The sequence below is a fragment of the Urocitellus parryii genome, chromosome 6 (genome assembly GCF_045843805.1).
Source record: "Urocitellus parryii isolate mUroPar1 chromosome 6, mUroPar1.hap1, whole genome shotgun sequence".
NCBI classification, from domain to species: Eukaryota; Metazoa; Chordata; class Mammalia; order Rodentia; family Sciuridae; genus Urocitellus; species Urocitellus parryii.
In genome coordinates this window covers 90172696-90192729 of record NC_135536.1, presented here as the reverse complement: position 1 = coordinate 90192729, position 20034 = coordinate 90172696, and the positions used below count along the sequence as shown (strand labels likewise).

Here is a 20034-nt window from a genome sequence, read left to right as displayed (position 1 = left end):
ATGAACCCTATTATAAACTATGGACTTTGGGTCTTAATGATGTTTCAATGTAGGTTCATGAATTATAAAATATGTACTATTCGAATGCTGGATTTAAAAATATATATATATATTTTTTTTTTAAGTTGTAGTCGGACACAATACATTTATTTTATTTGTTTATTTTTATGTGGTGCTAAGAATCGAGCCCAAGGCCTCACATGTGCTAGGCGAGCACTTTACCACTAAGCCACAACCCCAGGCCTAGTGCTGGATGTTAATATTGAGGAAGATTGTGTGTGTATAGCAACAAGGTGGTTTATAAGAATTCTCTGTATTTGCTGCTCAATTTTGCTGTAACCTAAAATTACTCTAAAAAATTTAAAATCCTCATCTTGTTTCATGAATACATTTATCAAACTCATCAAGTAGCTTACTTAATATTTGCAATTAATCATAAGTAAAATTTTCTTCAAATACCCCCTCCCCCAAAAAAAAGAAAACAAGGAAAAAAAAAAACTTACACAAACATTGGACTCTTTTTTTCTTCTTCTTCTTTTTGGTGCAGAGTTGAACCCAAGGCTTTAGGTATATTAAGTACATACTCTACCACTTAACTATACTCCCAGCCCCAAACTCTTAATATTTGAATTGAGGAAAATCAATATGAATTTATAATATGTTTTCCACTTTTTAAAAATAAAGTGTATACCTCTTAAAAAGATCTTATTTGGAAAATGAAAAGATCTACCAATATTCAAGACAGATAAGACAAAATCATTTGGGGTAATTTTTTTTTTTTAAGAATTTTTTTTTTTTAAGAGAGAGTGAGAAAGAGAGAGAGAGAGAGAGAATTTTGAATATTTATTTTTTAGTTCTCGGCGGACACAACAACCCTGTTGGTATGTGGTGCTGAGGATCAAACCCGGGCCGCACGCATGCCAGGCGAGTGCGCTACCGCTGAGCCATATCTCCAGCCCCCTGGGGTAATTTTTAATTGGATCTTTAAGATGAATAAATGCAGAAGCAAAAGAATTTTTTAACTTTTTTTTTTTTTTAGTTGTAGGTAGACACAATACCTTTATTTTATTTGTTTTATTTTTATGTGGTGCCAGGGATCAAACCCAATGCCCCACACATGCTAGGCAAGTGCTCTACCACTGAGCCACAACCCCAGCCACACAGCAAAAGCATTTTTAGAACAACAGAGTACTAGCCCAGGCATAGTAGTACACACATGTAATCCTCACAACTCAGGAGGCTGAGGCTGAGGCTGAGGCAGAAGCATTGCAAATTCAAGGCCAGCCTCAGCAATTTAGCAAGGCCCTAAGCAACTTATCAAGGCCCTGTCTTAAAAGAAAAAATTAAAAAGTGCTGGGAACTGCCAGGTGTGCTGAGGCAAGAGGATCACAAGTTTAAAGCCAGCGTCAGCAACAGCAAGGCACTAAGCAACTCAGTGAGAACCCTGTCTCTAACAAAATACAAAAAAAAAAAAGTGCTGGGAACGCAGCTCAGTCGTAAAGTGCTCCTGGGTTCAATCCCCAGTAACAAAATAATAAAAATAGAGCACTATTCAAATGTGCTATAACCGTCCTCATCCCTCAAGCAAACTGCAAGGTAGGCATTTTAATCTCTATTTTAAATACAAGAAAACTGAAGTTAGAGAACTTAGTGACTTATTCAGATCCTTAAAGTAAGAAGCAAAGTTGGCAGTTACTGGAAAGGTTTTGGAACCTTGGAATTGAGATGCAATTTATAAACTAGATAGCCAATTCACAGATTAATCTTGGATTGTTTCTTTTTTCAGGCCTCCCCCTCGCTCAGGGTGAAGAAGATAGTGAAGAAGCTCGTTCTGCATCTTCTTTCTTTGCAGAAGTTTCACATTATACAAACGGGTGAGTAACGTTCCAGTATCTAGTCTACTTAGATAATGTTTTAATAATTCTATGTCTTTGTTCAGTTATTTGGCATATAACATTTTTTGGTATCGGGGATTGAATCTAGGGGTGGTTAACCCCTGAGCCACATCCCCAGTGAGTCAGTATCTTGCTAAGTTGCTTTGGACCTCACTAAGTTGCCGAGACTGGCCTTGAGCTTGCAATCTTCCTGCCTCAGCTGAGATTACAAGTGTGTGCCAACACGCCCAGCTGGTACTATAACTTTTGAACCATTTTAATTCCAATTTTTAAAAATCAGTTAAGAGCATTTCATATGTGACTTTGCTAATAGGATAGGCTTATCCTGTGGGGGAATGGGGCTTATTTTGATGATTTCACCTTAAAGTTTACTTAAAGTTGTAAAGTAGTACAGTAGTAGGTTGGAATATTAGCTACTTTTTTATTTCTGAGACAGAAAGAAGTTCACATCTTTACCCTCATTCTGGGAATGTAGATAAAAGATGACAGAATTGTAACTAATAGCAGAATTTAGAATTTTAAGTAAATACAGAAAATAGAAAGCAGGGTGTCCTTTCACAGTGAGCTATATAGCTGATGTGCTTATCAGTAAATATATTTCCTATATTTTGGCATTTATATTTCAATATGCATATAATATACAATTATATAATGTATAATTCCAAAATTATGTACCTCTAACCTCTATATAGAGGTGAAAACAAAAAAATATAATTGGCATGCTTGTTAAATTTCATCTACTGCCAGGTTCTCCTCTTGTTTTTATCTTCTTCACCAGTCTTCTTCTCTCCCCCCCCCCCACCCCTGTTTTTTAAGTTAATAGACTTTGTTTTTTAGAGGCCTTTTAAGTTTACAGAAAAACTGAGCAGAAAGTATATAAAGTATTCCTATTTATTCCCTCCCATCCCCCTCATCTTTCATTATTGTGATATATTTGTTAAAAATAATGAACCAATGTTAGTACATTTTTATTAACAAAAGTTCATAGTTTACATTAAACTCACTCTGCTGTACCATTACAGTATAATATAGAATGGTTTCATTGCCTATAAATCATTTGTCAATTGTAATACAGAAGCCATAAAAATATTATTTCTTTAGTGAAACTAGTTGCTTCAATTAGTTATTGAGAAATTTTTTTCTCCATATTTCATTACAAGAATTTTTTATCTCAGAAATTTTTTATCGGCTTTGGCAACTTTTATATTGAATAGATAACTATTGTGAGAGTCAAGATTTTTTGAGGTGGATTTTCTTATTGCAATTTTGTTTTGTTTATCTCCACCTAGGAAAGAAGAGAGCAGCTCTATGCTTTAAAAATCTACATGGTAAAGATACAAGAGTTGGGTTTTCTTTAGGAAATGTAAACACTGAAGCTATTAACTTGCTAAGTGTTTTATTTTAAATGTTTAAAAATTAAGTGGGTAATAAACTATTAAAACTATTTAAATGTTTGTATTTTTAACAAGGGATAGGTTTAAAATTTGTAGGTTTGTTCTAATAAGTATTCTCTCCTATTATGGAATTATTGTCTCTAGATGCATTGGATATGATATTCCTGGCTGGTATTTGTGGGTCACCTTGAAGAATGGAATCACCCCGTACCTTCGTTGTGCTGCATTGTTTTTCCACTATTTACTAGGGGTAACTCCACCTGAAGAACTGCTTACCAGTAAGTAGAAGAATGAAATCACAAAGTAGAAAATGGAGACTTTTTTCTTCTTATATTCAAGCTCAAGAATACAAGGTTACAGTGGTGGTGCACCTATAATCCCAGCAACTCTGGAGGCTGAGGCATGAGGATTGAGAGTTCAAGCCAGCTTCAGCATATTAGCGAGGCACTTAGCAACTCAGGGAGACCCTGTCTTTAAATAAATATAAGAAAAGGCTGGGGACATGGCTCAGTTGTTAAGTGCACCCTGGGTTCAATCCCCTGTACCATAAAAAAATAATAATACAAGGTTAGAACAGGAAAAACCATTTTCCCACGCCCTACATCTTCAATCTGTATTCACTCTTATCTGCCACTTCTCTGATGTAGGTTAAAATTGAAGCCAAATTTTAATCTGCATTGTAGATAACACTCATAATCTTACAGAACCTACTTCTGGTTTCTATTAATGTATAGTTTACGGGCTTGAGTTTATAAAATACCTGCATGCAGAATATAACTAATAGGATATATAGGAAATTAGAGACATTGGTGCCTTCAGGGAAGAGAACTATTTGGCTAGGTTGAAGGAAGACTTTATTATATATTGTTATTTGAATTTTGGACATATGACTGTATTTTAAATGCTGCTGGGCAAAGCATGCTAGAACCAACCAAAATCACATATATTTAAGCAACAAGGTCATTTCTTTCTTATTTACTTGTCTCTATATCAAGACCAAAATAGAGGTTTCCTTATGGCTTTGTATGATTCAAAAAAAAAAAAAAAAAAAACAGAACTTTTACATGATTTTGAAAGAGTCACCAAAATTGTTCTGAAATTCTTTTTTTCCTTTGAGAATATATTAACCATGTCATGTTTACTAGATATCAACATTCTTTGTCTTGATTCAGTTCACTAAGGAATCTCTTTTTAAGATCAAGGTTTATCATGATTTAATATAAAATAGAATGCCACTTTCCAAAGTAATTACCAATACAGATCTATTGCTTGCACACATACAAAAGTCATGTATTTATTTAATAGGTGCAATAGAAAATAAAGTCCTTTCTTTTATTTATTGGGAGGTTTCCAGACAAACAAACAAACATAAATATGTATAATATAATGTCTAATGGTGATAGTGCAAAGAAAAATAAAACAAAAATAGAGAGTTCTGGGGCCAGAGTGGAAAGTCTTTATGATAGATGGTCATGGAAGGCTTCTCTCTGAGGAGAAATTGAACAACAAGCTACACAGATGGGTTTGAGCTGGACAAGTAATTGAAAAGTATTTTTAAGCAGAAGAAAAAATAAATACAAGGGCTTTTCTTAGCATAGAGAACAGAAAGTCATGGTATGGCTGAAAATGAATAGAGAGAAAGAAGGTAGCTATTTAAGAAGCTGCTAGGTGCATGCACATCACCTAGGATCTTATGCCACAATAAGGACTTCATATTTTATAGTAAGTGTGGTGGTTAGGCATTGGCACTATCTGATCAGAAGAGTGAATCAATTAGATTTATGTTGTAAAATGAAAACTGTGGCTTGCCACCCACAGTTTTATAAAGTACAAAATGTACTCTATTTAGAATATAGAAATGAGCATAAACAACAAGGAAACTATTAAAAGTTTGACCAGGTAAGAATAATGTACTTACTATATGTATGTTTTATTCCCTTGCAGATTCTGGAGAAGGAGAATACACTGCACTATGTAGCTATCTATCTTTACCCACAAATTTGTTCCTGCTTTTCCAGGAATATTGGGATACTATACAGCCCTTGCTCCAGAGGTACTATGGGGGTAAAATGTCATTGTTGAGTTCCTGTCCAATTTGAAAATTTTAAATTAAAGTTATTTGCTAAGCTTTCAGGTTGATTAGCATTGATTGAATTAGATTCCTGATTCACACACTTAAGGAATTGTGTATAAGACCAACATCTCTGGACGGATAGAATTTCTGCTTGCTCCACCATGGCTATCATCCATTCATTTTACTTATTTTATCCACTTATGTCTCATTCAAGTTTTAAAATATTGAAGAGAGGGGCTGCTTCATATATAAAATTCACAAGAATCAAAAGAACCCAAATTGGGACTATATCCAAAACAGTAGCACATCTCATGTAGGAACACGTATCTCAGGAAGTTATGTGAGGAGAGGTGAGGTTCTCTCTTTCAGGAAACTTTCTACTTCATTATTTACTTGATCTCCTGTTCTCAACTTCTTAACCTCCACTCTCCTTACTGTATTTTTGTATCATTTTCCATCATTTTTATAATCAGTTCTCACTGTTACTCTTTATTTTATTTCCCTAACGATTTTCTTCAGTCTCCTCACTTTCTTTTTTCTTCCTCCCTTTTCTTTAACCAGTATCTTCCTTCATGCCTAGATCAGGATTTCTATGAATGTCAGCCTCTGTCTCCTGTCACTTTTTCTTGCATGTTAGATTCTATGTATTAGGTTCTTTTCTTCCTCATTTCTCATGAGGTATTCTGATCTCTGATGTGATGAAATTATTTTAACAAATTAGTATCATGCTTTGTGTTGAGTGTAAGGACAGTAGATTGCACTAATTTTATTTAAGTTCATGGAGTTAGGTAAGTTTTAGACTTGCTAGTTTATAATCAAGTATTAAAATTTTGAACTCGGGCTGGGGATGTGGCTCAAGCGGTAGCGCGCTCGCCTGGCATGCGTGCGGCCCGGGTTCGATCCTCAGCACCACATACCAACAAAGATGTTGTGTCTGCCGAGAACTAAAAAATAAATATTAAAAAAAATTCTCTCTCTCTCTCTCTCTCCTCTCTCACTCTCTCTTTAAAAAAAAAAAAAAATTTTGAACTCTGAAATAGAAAGTTCTTGCTTATTATGCCATTCCAGGACCTGCTTGCCTCATTCTTCTCTGCTTTGTAATGTAGGAGAATGACACCTGTAGGTCATGTTTCCCAGTCTCTCTTATTAGCTGGCTTTTGCCTGGATTTACCCAGGGGGAGACACAGGATATTGGAGGCCAGGAAGAAAAGAAAAGGAAAGTCATTTGGTAGATATTTAGGCTACCTGTCTGCCTTATTGGGGGCATCTGTGGTAGTGGTACAGTTCTTCTCTGGCTCCAGTTCCCATCAAACAAACCTATTGTGATTCTAGTACCCACTGGTGACCCAGGTCCCTGGCCTCCAATATTACCACTGTTCCCTTTTGTTCCTCCAACCTGGGTTGAGGAATGAGCTTAGGTTGCCCTGCTTTTTTGTTTTAAAATTGCCTACTCAACCCTTCCATCTTTTTTCTTTTCTTTTCAGCATTGCTGGGGATTAAACCCAGGACTTATGCATGCTTTGGAAGCACTGTACCATTGAGTTGTATCCCCAACCCAAAATGTAAATCCTTAGGAAAGTCTGGAGATTGAACCTAGGGCCTCGTGTAATAGGTACTGAGCTACATCCCCAGTCCCTACCACTTTTATTACCACATTATATTGAATTCCCTCTTTTTTAAATGCTTAGAGTAGTTTTTGTTTTTCTAGTTAGACCTTAATTGATAAAACTTTTTAAAAAGGATTTAATAATAGAGTGGGCAAATAAATGGGAGGAAAAAATGGAGAAGAAAAGGAACAATTTGTAAGACAAACTTAGGAGGAACATGGAAAGGGACAGAGAGAAATAATGGCTCATTGATGAATATTGCACTGAACCTGTGGTAATCCATTCTTTTTTTCCCCTCTTGGCTCCACATAGGTGGTGTGCAGATTCTGTCTTACAGAGCTGTTTGAAGCAGAAAAGCACTGTGGTCAGGTTGGTTTTACTACTTCAGCCTTTTCACTCAATCCACATTATGTTTTCCAAAGTAATGGTAATTGATTTCTTGAGCATGCTTCTTAGTCTACTTTTTTTTTTTTTTTAAGAATAGGATTTTATTCAAGTGAGAAGAGTCAGAGCTCCCACAGGGCGAAAAGGGACCCAACAGGGGTTGCCCTAATCTGCCTTCTTTCATTCTTGCTCACTACATTATTTCCTGTGTATCTCTTAAGTCTTGGCCAGAAATCAGATTCTTTCTATGATTGTTTTTTTCTTAGGGTAGTGACTCTTTCCCTCTTAAATCGTCAGTCTTCCAGCACCTATTGAGAGAATCATCCTTAAGCTAGTACATACTAAAAAGCAGAAGAAGTGGCATCTTGGAACTACTGGTATATTAAAATCATAGTGTAGTGGTTCTACTTCTTTTTCTTTGAGAATAAAGATAAAAATAAAACTATCTCCTCCCCCCTTTCCTGCCTGTATGGTTAAAAAACTAATGTCTTCAACCCTCCTATCACCTCTATCAAAATCTACTTCTTCCTCAAGTACCAAATCAAATGCCATCTTCTTCATAAAACCTAATAGGTGCTCACACATACCCCATAACACCCTAAATCACTAAAAAGTAAACAAGGGTGAGAACTATATGTTCGTCTTCTTTGTATTTCTTCCAGGGTCAATCTAACAGATAGTGTCTACTTTTATTTGAATTGAATCACTAGAAAAAACAGAAGAATTGATCCCTAGCTCTAAATACCAGCACTAGTACCATTTTTCTATGGAAAACAGAGATGGTGAGACAATGTACATTTGCCTCCTGTTTCTTATTTCCTCTCACTCCTGAACTCCTTTCAACTCCAGTGTAAATGTACATATGCCTCTTTCCCTTTGTAACCCAGCTTTAGTGAGTTAGTGATAATAGATCTAGCTCCTGTGCCTAGATCCAGCAGTATTTAAATCTCACTAAGAAAAGAAAGATCTCAGATTAGAGAAAAACAAAGATTTGTAAGATGAGTACATATTTTTGGACTGGTGATATCACACAATTTTTTTTTATTTCAAGTCATTTTGTGCCTTTTAGATCTATTTCCCCATCATGGTAGTAAAATATTCTGGGAGATTTAAAAAAGAGTTAAAACATACATATAGCCATTGGTCATGAGTAATTTATAATCTAGTTATGTACATAAAACTTGAGACACTATAAAAAATTTAAAAATATATATATGTTTATGTGGTATATGCATACACACACATATTCAGTCCTCATCTGGTTAGGATTTATAACCAGATGTGTCTAATTTCAGTAACTGTGTTCTTAACTACTAATTTATGTTCCCCTACTAGACAGGCTAAAACAATTTAGTCTTAGGAAATAGTGGAACTTGAGTTTAGAAATGAAGCCAGCTGATGAAAGACTTGGAATTCTAGATTAAGAAGTTTGAATTTAATCAACTCAATAGTTGGATTTCTTTTGGATTTCAAGTTTGGATCCTTTTATTATTTTAAAGATATTCTTATTTTTATCACCTTGGCCAACTTTTTTTTTTAATATTTATTTTTTAGTTGTAGGCGGACACAATATATCTTTATTTCATTTTCATGTGATGCTGAGGATCGAACCCAGTGCCTCAGGCATGCTAGGGGAGCACTCTACCACTGAGCCACAACCCCAGCCCCACCTTGATCAACTTTCTTTTTTTTTTTTTTTTGGTAGTTGGACAGAATGCCTTTATTTGTTTATTTTTATGTGGTGTTAAGGATTGAACCCAGTGCCTCACACATGCTAGGCAAGTGCTCTGACACTGAGCTACAGCCCCAGCCCTCATCTTTTTAATGTTTTTTTAGTTGTAATGGACAATAGTACCTTTATTTTATTTATTTATTTTTATGTGGTACTGAGGATTAAACCTACTGCTTTACATATGCTAGCCACTGTAAGTGCCCTACCACTGAACTACAACCCCAGTACACCTTGGTCAACTTTTTATCTGAGCTTATTTACTCATAAATAAAATTGTCTTTTAAATTACATTTCTAGGTATCCTAGAAAAAGAAACAGTTTGATAGAGCTTCCTGATGACTACAGCTGTCTCCTAAATCAAGCTTCTCATTTCAGGTGAGAGAGGGAGTATGTGTGAGTGTGGTGTGTCTATGTGCACACATGCACATTTGTGTGTGTGTGTGTGTGTGTGTATTTTAAATATTTTCCTAAGTTTGCAATTGGTCTATACTACCACCAACAAACATAACTTTTTTCAAATTGACCACTGAGCTTCCTCCATAAAAGTGATTGTCATTTTTTAAAAATTGATATGAAATCCAAAGAACATAATTATGATAAAGTATACAATTTAGTGGCTTCTAGTATATTCACAGTGTTGTACAACTCTCACCTGTCTAGTTTCAAAGCTTTTTCATCACTCCAAACACTTCCCATTCCCCTGTCTTCTGTTCCCTGGGTAACCTAATCTACTTTATGTCTCTCTCAATTTTCCTGCTGTGGATATATCATATAAAAGGAATGTTAAAGTGGTTCTAGGTGCTGCTTCTGCTTCTTCCTCTTCTTCCCCTTCTCTTTCTCTCTCTCTCTCTCACATTAATTTTATTGAAATAAGCATGTACATATTTTTTTTCCAATGACAAAATCCTGGGAAATTACATTTGAATATTTTTAGTATAAGAAAATATTTCAAATTTTATCAACAACAACAAAAAAAAACTAAAACCCCAAACTAGAAAACAAAATTTGGCCTCTCATTGTGATTTTTATGTAGAAGAAAGCAAGTCTAACTTTTTTCTTTTCTTTTTTTTTTTTAATTTTTATTTTTTAGTTGTTGATAGGCCTTTATTTTTTTTTAATTTGTATGTGGTGCTGAGCAATGAACCCAGTGCCTCATACATGCTAGGCAAGTGTGCTACTGCTGAGCTACAGCCCCAGCCCCTAACTAACTTTTTTTATTCAGCATTTTTTGTGGCTTATCCAAGTTGTAGCATGTATCAGTAGTTTGTTCCTTTTTTCGCTCTGTAATATCCCATCATAGTATATATCCTGGTTTATTTATTTCTTCATCCATTGATGAGCATTTATTATATTTATGATGGTATTATTTCCCCCTTTCGACATTCATACAGTGTTTTTGTGAACACACATGTACACGTTTCTGTATGGATACGTGCTTTATTTCTTTGGTGTGTATACCTGGGAGTGGAATTTGCTAAGTCATATGGTAATTCTGTATTTAACTTTTTCAGGAACAGTCAAACTGTTTTCCACAGAGACTGTACCATTTTACATTCTCGCCAGCAATGTATGAGACCTCATTTCTTCACATGCTTTTGTTTGTCCCTCTATGAACTACCAGTTAAATTTAAACTTATAATTCCATTTTCCATAGGACAGAGTTTCTTTGGCATACCCTGACACAAACAAGTCACACCAGAAAAATAAGCCTCCAGCCCTGTCATGAGGCTGGGGGTAGGGAATGGTAGCTGCTACATAAAATACCAAAATATACCACTCCCCTGGTTGCTGCAAATATTCAGCTAGCCTTGAGTCCCAAAAGAGTTGCTTCAGATAGTTCTTCTTAGTTCAGTAGGTGGTTTCTGAGAGGGACCAATATCTGGAGCTGCCTATCCCACCATATTTTGTAACTCTTCAAAATTTTTTTGTTACGTTGTAAGAACCCTTTTTAAAAATAAAATCTTGGGGCTGGGGATGTGGCTCAAGCGGTAGCGTGCTCTCCTGGCATGCGTGCGGCCCGGGTTCGATCCTCCAGCACCACATACAAACAAAGATGTTGTGTCCGCCAATAACTAAAAAATAAATAAATATTTTAAAAAATAATAAAATAAAATCTTATGGGGGCTGGGGTTGTGGCTCAGTGGTAGAGTTCTCGTCTAGCACGTGCAGACGAACTCAGCACCGCATAATAAATAAAGGCATTGTGTCCAACTATAACTAAAAAAAATTTTAAAAATAAATAAAATCTTATGGAAACCCATCATAACAGCAAAACAGATAATAGTATTATGACTCAGGGACAAGCCTGCTTGGATCTTGGAGAAAAAAAAAATCCCCTTCATCTTCTTTTGGAACCATGCCAGTGTCCCTTAAAACCTCTAAAGCAGTGGTTCTCAAATTTTGTTTTTTTCTTCTCTCCTTTCATTGATCGTTTCAAGTGAAAAAAGAACAGGGTGATAACAAAGATTGGTGAGAAGTAAAACAAAGTATACTCATTAGTAACATCATGTATGAATTACCTATTAGTTATTTTATAAGAGAAATGATATTATTATATAAAGTTAGACCATAATTTTTATAGTTTTAAGATGTTTTATTATTTTACACTTTACTTGCAGTGATATTTTTTAAAATATTTTTTTAGTTGTAGATGGACACAGTACCTTTATTTTATTTTATTTATTTATTTTTTTGTGATGCGGGGGGATAGAACCCAGTGCCTCATGCATGCTGGGCAAGCGCTCTACCACTGAGTGACAGCCCGGGCCCAAGCCACAGCCCTGGCCCACAGTGATATTATTTAAATAACAAAATCAATGATCACCAATGAAATGTCAGTCACTGAATAGAGACTTGTATTCATATCTGCTTTAACTGTTGGAATATTTCATATTTGAATCACAGTGCATATATTTTTAAAATAATAAGCCAAAACTTCTCTAGATATAATTATGTATCCTTCTATCACATACCAAATTGATAATGATGACATAAAATTAGTAGTAATTTGTTATTAAATGGCAAGATTCTCAGCAGCCTGAAAAATCAAAGTCTGTTCAAGTCTTACTGATGATGAACTAATATTGATTGCTGTATGGTATGAAATTAGCAGGGGTTAACTATCCCAGTGGGGACTTGGGTATCCCATACTCCAGCCTCTGTTACCATAGAATTGGTCTTGATAACTCCCTTGCTAGTCAGCGAACTAAAGGAATAGTTGAGCCACTTTATTCTCATCCTTCAAAAAATTAGCTAGATAATTTCAAAGATTGCATACAGCTCTAAAATCCAGTGGTTCTCTTATTTTTTCCCCATATTTTATTGGTGCAGTATAGTTGTACATAATGATGGGATTTGTTGTTACTTATTTGTAATACATGCAATATAGTAATATAATTTGACTAATACCATTTCCCAGTGATTCTCCTATTCTTAGGGTTGCATTGCTACTAGAGAAGCCTAGTCAAAAGATACTATCTTTTTTTAAAAATATTTATTTTTTAATTGTAGTTGGATTCAATATCTTTATTTTTATGTGGTGCTGATGATCAAACCCAGGGCCTCAAACATGCTAGGCGAACGCTCTACTGCTAAGCCACAACCTCAGCCCAAAAGATACTATCTTCCAAGTGTTAAAGGATATCAGATTGTTTCCTCTTAGGGGGAATCTTAGAAGAGTGTTAAGTCTTTAATCACAGTGAAGATGTTCCTGGATGATGTTGCCACTTACTGCTATCACCAGTTCCTGTTAAAACCAAACTCCATCTAGTACTGGAGGAATGCTGCTTAGTTAATATCCTTTACACATCCTTCCCCTGCCTTACCTTTTCATCTATAGGATGGCTGGTAACTAAGACTCAGCCATCCTGCTTTACAGGTGAAATAAGATTTGAGCTTTATCTAAAAAGAGTTTTAATTATATTCTGGGATACTTCACCCCCCCCCAAGAAGTTAAAACACCCCCCTCAACTTTAGGAGACAGAAATGGATTGCCTAAGCACAGAGTTCCACTGGGTTCGATCCCCCGCACCACAAAAAAACAGAGTTCCTCTATTCCTGTGTAGACATGGTAGTTTTCTTATCTTGCTTGGGAAAGTTGGGATCAGAAAAGAAACTGTCAATACCCTTGGAGATTTTTTTTTTTTTTTTTTTATGTGGTGCTGAGGATCAAACCCAGGTCCCTTCATGTACTAGGCAGGTGCTCTACCACAACCACAACCTCAGCCCCCACATTGGAGATTCTTTTGATGCTATTTATTCTACTCTAAGTGAATGTCTCCTTTAGTTGTATTTATTTATTTTTTTACTATCTAAATTAAGGATTCTTGATATATGCTTCCATTGTGTCCATATATCGCAGTGAGAAAGTATGGGAAACTCTTTTATTTCAAAGATAGCCATTTTTCCTCTTTTTGGAACATTATAGTAAGGCTCCTGCATACCACCAGGTAAAATGGTCAAGTTTCAAAGTACTACTTGGTTCATGTAAGTCATGTAAGTCAATTGTCACTTTTTCCTTCTTAAGACTTGCTATGCTTACTGAGTTGGAAGAGTGCATCAACTCAATCATTTCAATCCTGAAGGTCCAATATTTCAAAGAGGAAAGTCTTTGGATCCTTACTGTAAAATGTCATTTTTTTTAAACTATTACACACAAGATCATATTCCTTCAACATTGGGGGCCCAACATAGGGCAGGTAGGTGACTATTAAATTAATACCAGATTCTATAAATGAGTCTTCACATCAAGGCATATTTAGTCCTAGATATTATGTGAATTATTAGGATACTATATATTTAATAATAGATTTTCTTACTGTGGACTAATCAGAAGGTTTGTTTTTTGGTGCTAGGGTAAAGCCCAGGCCTGACACCTGCATACACTGAGCTACTTCCTTAACCAAATCAAATTTTTTTTTTAATTATTTTTTAGTTGTAGTTGGATACAATATTGTTAGTTAATTTATTTTTATATGGTGCTGAGGATCGAACCCAGGGCCTTGCCCATGCTAGGCGAGTACTCTACTGTTAAGCCACAACCCCAGCCCCCAAATCCAAAATTTTTTAAGTTCCCTTAGTGGGGAGCTATTAAAAAGGAATCACCCAATTAAATAGTCCCTTGTGTTTTAAGATCTTTCCTTGCTGGAAAGGAGTGAGTATGAAAACATGTTTCATTGCTAACTCTAGATATATGGTGCTTTTTTGTTTAGTTTTTCTGCCACTTTAATTGTTACCTTTCCTTTTCAGGTGTCCACGATCTGCAGATGATGAACGAAAGCATCCTGTCCTCTGTCTTTTCTGTGGGGCCATATTATGTTCTCAGAACATTTGTTGCCAAGAAATTGTAAATGGGGAAGAGGTTGGAGCTTGCATATTTCATGCACTTCACTGTGGAGCAGGAGTCTGCATTTTCCTAAAGTGAGTAATGCATGATCTGGAAGTTTGATAAGGAGCTTAGGGAATGTGGATCCAATCTAGAGGTCATTACATGTATAGTATGATAATAATGAACAACTGATCAGAAGTTAGAGCATACCAGCAGCTGGGGAGGATGAGGCAGGAGAATTGGGAGTTCAGAACTAGCTCAGCAAATTAGCAAGGCTAAGAACTTAGTGAGACCCCATCTCTAAATAAAACATACAAAAGGGCTGGGGTTGTGACTCAGTGGAATATTCAAGTATAATGAAAAAACTTGGAGTCCTGAAACTTACGTTTAAAAAGTAAACGTAGGGCTGGGGATGTGGCTCAAGCGGTAGCTCGCTCACCTGACTTGCGTGTGGCCCTGGTTTGATCCTCAGCACCACATACAAACAAATACGTTGTATCTGCCGAAAACTAAAAAATAAACATTAAAATTCTCTCTCTCTCTCTCTCTCTCTCTCTCTCTCTCTCTCTCTCTCTTTAAAAAAAAAAAAAGTAAATGTAAATTGTTACTTTAGGTTGTTCTCTAAATGTTTTCATTTTTCTTCACTTCTGGTATCAACCTAGCATTTCCCCTAGTTTTTCAGCAAAAGGTTGAGAGTTGAACAGTAATAATATTTATTTATGAGTGTAGATTGTCTCAGAGAAATGAAGTTTAAAGTTGATATGTGTTTTTGCTTTCCATTTTCCCCGTGTAATGCAGCTTCTCTTTACGTAGGCCTTAATGTCTTACTAACTGTGGAAATGTATTATTATTGCTCAAAGGCAGCTTTTGAACTAAGGGAATAGCCTGCATAAAAACCAAACCCAAATATCTGCCAGGATATTTTCTAGGGGACCCACTAGAGAAAACCACCATCATTTCAACTGTTTGTTTTATAATTTTTCTCTGTGGTACTTTTTTATTCTATAAGTCTACCTGACAGTAATTCTTTATGTAATCTGCACCGTTGGAGGTTGGCTCTAACCAGAAGTGTCTTTACACTTCCCTAGTTGACATTATGTTGACAACCTTCAGTTGTCAGATTAGAAGATGTGGTTCTGTTCTGTTAAGTTCTTTCCACCCCCACTCCCCAGGTTGTGAGTTAGGAAACAGTACAGGAACAGCCCTAGCTGCCATTTTTCAAGGTATCTGTGGCTCAAGTAGGACAGCCTCCTTTCTTCAGTATATCCAGCTAGTATTACTTGTCCCATTTCTCACAGATCCTTTCCTGTTGCTTCAAGAAAAAATAACAAAAAAATGTTTGTTCTCTTTTATTTAGACAAAACACAACTTAGTCTATATTCATCTGTTTATATTGTCTCAATACTGAATTCCTTACAGATACCCACTATGTCTTTACTCTGGATTAACTTTGATGCAGTGCCTAACATTTGTAAGTATGAACTTAACAATATTTCCTATTGGTTGTTTTATGTTTCAGAATCAGAGAATGCAGAGTGGTCTTGGTTGAAGGAAAAGCCAGAGGGTGTGCCTATCCAGCCCCTTACTTGGATGAATATGGAGAAACAGACCCTGGGCTGAAGTAAGAATTTTTCTTTAATAGGAAGGCTTCAATCAATTCTCTTGTACAATTTTTAAAAAATTTTAATCACATTACTGCATGTAGATAAAAGCTAATACTAAGAATCAAGAAATATTTTTATTGCTACAAATTTAAAATATTAAACGTGATGCCATCCTAAAGTAGCACATAATTTTATATAACTTTGTGCTTTCCACATTTGAAGGTAACAGTTTCCAAAGTTATTAAAGATACCATTCGAATGTTGCATGTTCTATTTTCTTTAAGTGATCTGTCTTCCTAATTACTTAGAAGGTATGGCCTTGGTATGTAAAAGAAATAAATCTGTAGTGTCCAGTGAGGGGATCTGATTTAGAGTGGATATTCATTATTTCCATTTTGGATTAGGTGTTACACAGTGTTACAAACTTCGGGACTCTAGTATTGAAAGGTATTTTATTTGACTGTTTCCTAAGCCAGGCATGGTAGTATGCTCCTTTTGTCCCAACTACTCAGGAGATTGGGACAGTAGGCTCAGTTGAGCCCAGGAATTTGAGGTCAACCTAAGCAACATAGCAAGACCCTCACCTCAAAAAAAAAAAAATTAAAAAAAAAAGAAATATATATATATATATATATATTTGTTAAGCACCAAGGTGCTTTGTATCATAAGGATAATTGTAACCAAATATTTCTGAGTAGAAGAATATAATTTGAGGACTTTGTGTTTGCCTTAGACCTAACCTGTGCTTTACAAGGATCATAAATTGAAGCTGAATAAGCTGTTACAGGTCAGAAAGCCATTAGAGCTCCATTCAGGCTAATTGACAGGAAATAACTTCAAGTTGTAAATCTTACTGGCAACCTAAATGAGGTCTTATTAAGTCCGAGTTATCCTTGACTTATTTCCTGAATAATCAAGGAGTAAATGTCTGTTTTGTTAACAAAGTGCTATTATCAAGTTCTTAGCTCAACAGTAAAGTGATAGCTCTTTTTAAGCCTTCTCCTGGTGATGCTTCTCAGCTCCAGGAACATTTAGGTTGTTCTCTAAATGTTTTCATTTTTCTTCACTTCTGGTATCAACCTAGCATTTCCCCTAGTATAGTACATACTAATTTTAATTAGACAATAAAGATGTTACTATAATTTGGTTCAAACTTATGTGTTTTTTTTTGTTGTTGTTGTTGTTCTTGTTCTTGTTCTTGTTTTTTTCCCCTGAAGGAGGGGCAACCCTCTTCATTTATCTCGTGAACGATACAGGAAGCTCCATTTGGTCTGGCAACAACACTGCATTATAGAAGAGATTGCTAGGAGCCAGGAAACTAATCAGATGTTATTTGGATTCAACTGGCAATTACTGTGAGCTCCAACTCTGCCTCAAGACAATCACAAATAACAACAGTAATAAAGACTAATTTAAAATTATGGAGATCTTTCTGAGGGCTGGGGAAGTATTAGAGGGTCTTTTGTTCCATGTCCAGATTCACATATATCATTAAGAAATTTCTTAATAGTGTATTGCTTTCAATTAGCAAATACACTTTTTAAGGGAAAAAAGGACATTGACTAATAATTTGTTTTATGTTCTGGAACACTAAAGAAATGCTTGTTCACCCCAAGTGTCTGATTCTGCTAATATTTCCAGGAAACTCATTTCCTTTGTCCTATTTCATATCATTTAATCCACCTGGTAAATGAAGTCACATCAACAGTTGTGGACATTTTTGTATGTTGGTTATCTCTTCTGCAGTTTTGTATTTGGTGTTTTCCCAAGTAGTTCAGGTAGCATTGGATCACTGACACTGACACGATTCTAATAATATATAATGTTCTTCTTGAAACTAAAGAGGGGATGCAGAAAACATGCAGTGTTTTTCCTTTGAGAAAGATTTCAAAAAATTAAACTTTACTATTTTCCTTTCAAGGAAATATCTTTAATATGCCACCAGCTGCTTTAGCCAGAAATCAATCTAAATCTTATTTTGGACAGAGTGCAAGTTCTGCCAGTATGGAAAAGTATCATTCCCTCTGTAGACCTAAAAAGAGTTATTTAGGATAACATATTTGTTATTCATTCCTGATGGTACAGAGCCTGAAATCCTCACCTCTGACTACAAATAGTTTTGTTGAGTTTAAGTTATGCTTTACATTTTCCAAAGTCAAGTTTCTATAGTGAGATCTCTTATCTCTTAATTGGCACCATCATATTTGACTTTCAGAAACCTGTTACAGTTCTGATATAAACTATTTGTAGAATGAGAAGAAAATTTCCTCCAATGAATGAAGCATAAAAACTGTAAATTACAACAATCCGATTTAAGCCAATTCTGCCATCTTTGTAAAAGACAGATTGTTTATTTGGTATCTGTGCACAACCTTTTCATAAACTCTTTTTTTAACTACTATAAACAAACAAGCCATGTGATCAGTGGTCTGTGTCCTGTTTTGCTGTGGTTGAGCCATTTTGTTTATATATAATAGCGCTCTCCCGAATTTGTGCATAGACTTTTTGGTTCTTGGCTTTAACTTTTTATATCAAGAAATTGTGATATAAAACAGCAGATATAAATATAAGTTGAATCTTTCCATTTTAGCTTCTGTTGTCTCTGATAATGTTATCAGTTTGAATGATGCATTCAATGCATCTTATATTGCCCGTGGTTACTGCTGTCATGTATGTGTATAAATGTTTTCCTACCTTCTTTGCTCAGCAAAGGTAAGCGAGTAAAGATATATTTGCTAAGTGATCAGTGGTGCACATTTGGGGCTAGATTTTTGGTATTTTTACACAAAGAAAAGTGAATTTTGCAGTAAGGGATTGGCATGAGCTGGCTTCAGAATTACAATCATGATTTTCTACTTGGATAATTACAATTTGGAAGGTATCAGGAAATAGGTGCCTCTCTAGTGAATAATTCATAACAATTAACAGGTGAGGATCCAAGAATTCAGTACTCAAGTTTATCACATTTGCCAGTATGATTAAATTATTTGGTCATTTCCTCAGTTTCTTATATAATTTTGTTGGATTGATTATTTGGCTGGGAAATCTGAGCTAAAATAAACACAGAAAATGCTGACTTCTGCCCTGATTGGCTTTCGTTTAGCAAGGATAAACTAACTTTATTTCTGGTCTTTTATACTCACTTCATAAATCCTAGAGTTAAGCTATCAAGCTGCCAGAAGGACTGTCTGGCACTGGCCAGCCAGCCTTTACTGCCAAAGATCCCATTTCATATTGATTTCTGCTTAATGAGATTGAGATCTCTGCACTGTAGATGAATTTATGTCTCAGTGCTGCCCCCTGCCCATGGGATTTTTAGTGATATTCAAATGTCCTAGTAGTTTGCCTTCATCATTGCAAACAATTTAATTATGCTTATGAAGTTTACTTACAAGCAAGCAACCAAGTCACTTTATTTTCTTTAGTGTAGTACGTGAAGGAATTGGTTCAACAGAATGGCTTCAAAACTGTGTTTTTCTAATGTTTGGTGAGGGGTTGGCAAGAATTTTAATGATTCAGTGAAGAAAAGCATATATCTGTATAATTAATTTATTATGTTGGTGTATGGGCTGTGAGTTCACCTTTTAGTGGTCATTTGTCATTTCGTAACAACTATGCATTTTGGTTCACTGTGATGTTCTATATTTAGTGACTGCAACATGTTTATACCACTGATTCAAATTCCATCCATGATGAAGTTATACAAATAATACATATATTGATATCTTTTATTGCAAAAATGTAAATTTAAAACTTGTATAATGTTCTTGTGCTTTTTGAAATAAAATATATGTGTATATTTAAAAGGAAAAAAGGGACTTCTCATGTTTGGGGATTTGGGATTGAAGTATAAAAATCTATACCTAAAAGGAAGCTCTCAATAAAATTTTCTTTGTCAGCCCAGGAAATTTTCATAAAAGAGAAATTTTTAGTGTAAATGGATCTCAAAAATTTTTGAACATATAATGCATCATAAATAACTTTTAGCACTCATATCACATATATTATTTTTTAATGC

The 20034-nt window shown here is 35.3% G+C and overlaps 1 protein-coding gene across 3 annotated transcripts in view; it reads left to right on the top strand.

Annotated features, from left to right (window-relative positions):
* Positions 1–19807, top strand: part of Ubr1 (ubiquitin protein ligase E3 component n-recognin 1) — a 141975-nt gene extending 122168 nt beyond the window's left edge. For 2 of the 3 annotated variants that reach the window (XM_026390488.2, XM_026390478.2), the window contains exons 40-47: positions 1787–1874; positions 3434–3567; positions 5234–5342; positions 7283–7339; positions 9384–9461; positions 14334–14504; positions 15932–16033; positions 17234–19807. In XM_026390488.2, coding sequence (XP_026246273.2) covers positions 1787–1874; positions 3434–3567; positions 5234–5342; positions 7283–7339; positions 9384–9461; positions 14334–14504; positions 15932–16033; positions 17234–17375 — 881 coding nt within the window. In that variant the 3' untranslated portion in view covers positions 17376–19807. The remainder of the gene's footprint in view (positions 1–1786; positions 1875–3433; positions 3568–5233; positions 5343–7282; positions 7340–9383; positions 9462–14333; positions 14505–15931; positions 16034–17233) is intronic. The other variant, XM_026390496.2, reaches the window with a different exon arrangement.
* Positions 19808–20034: the final 227 nt, after the last annotated feature.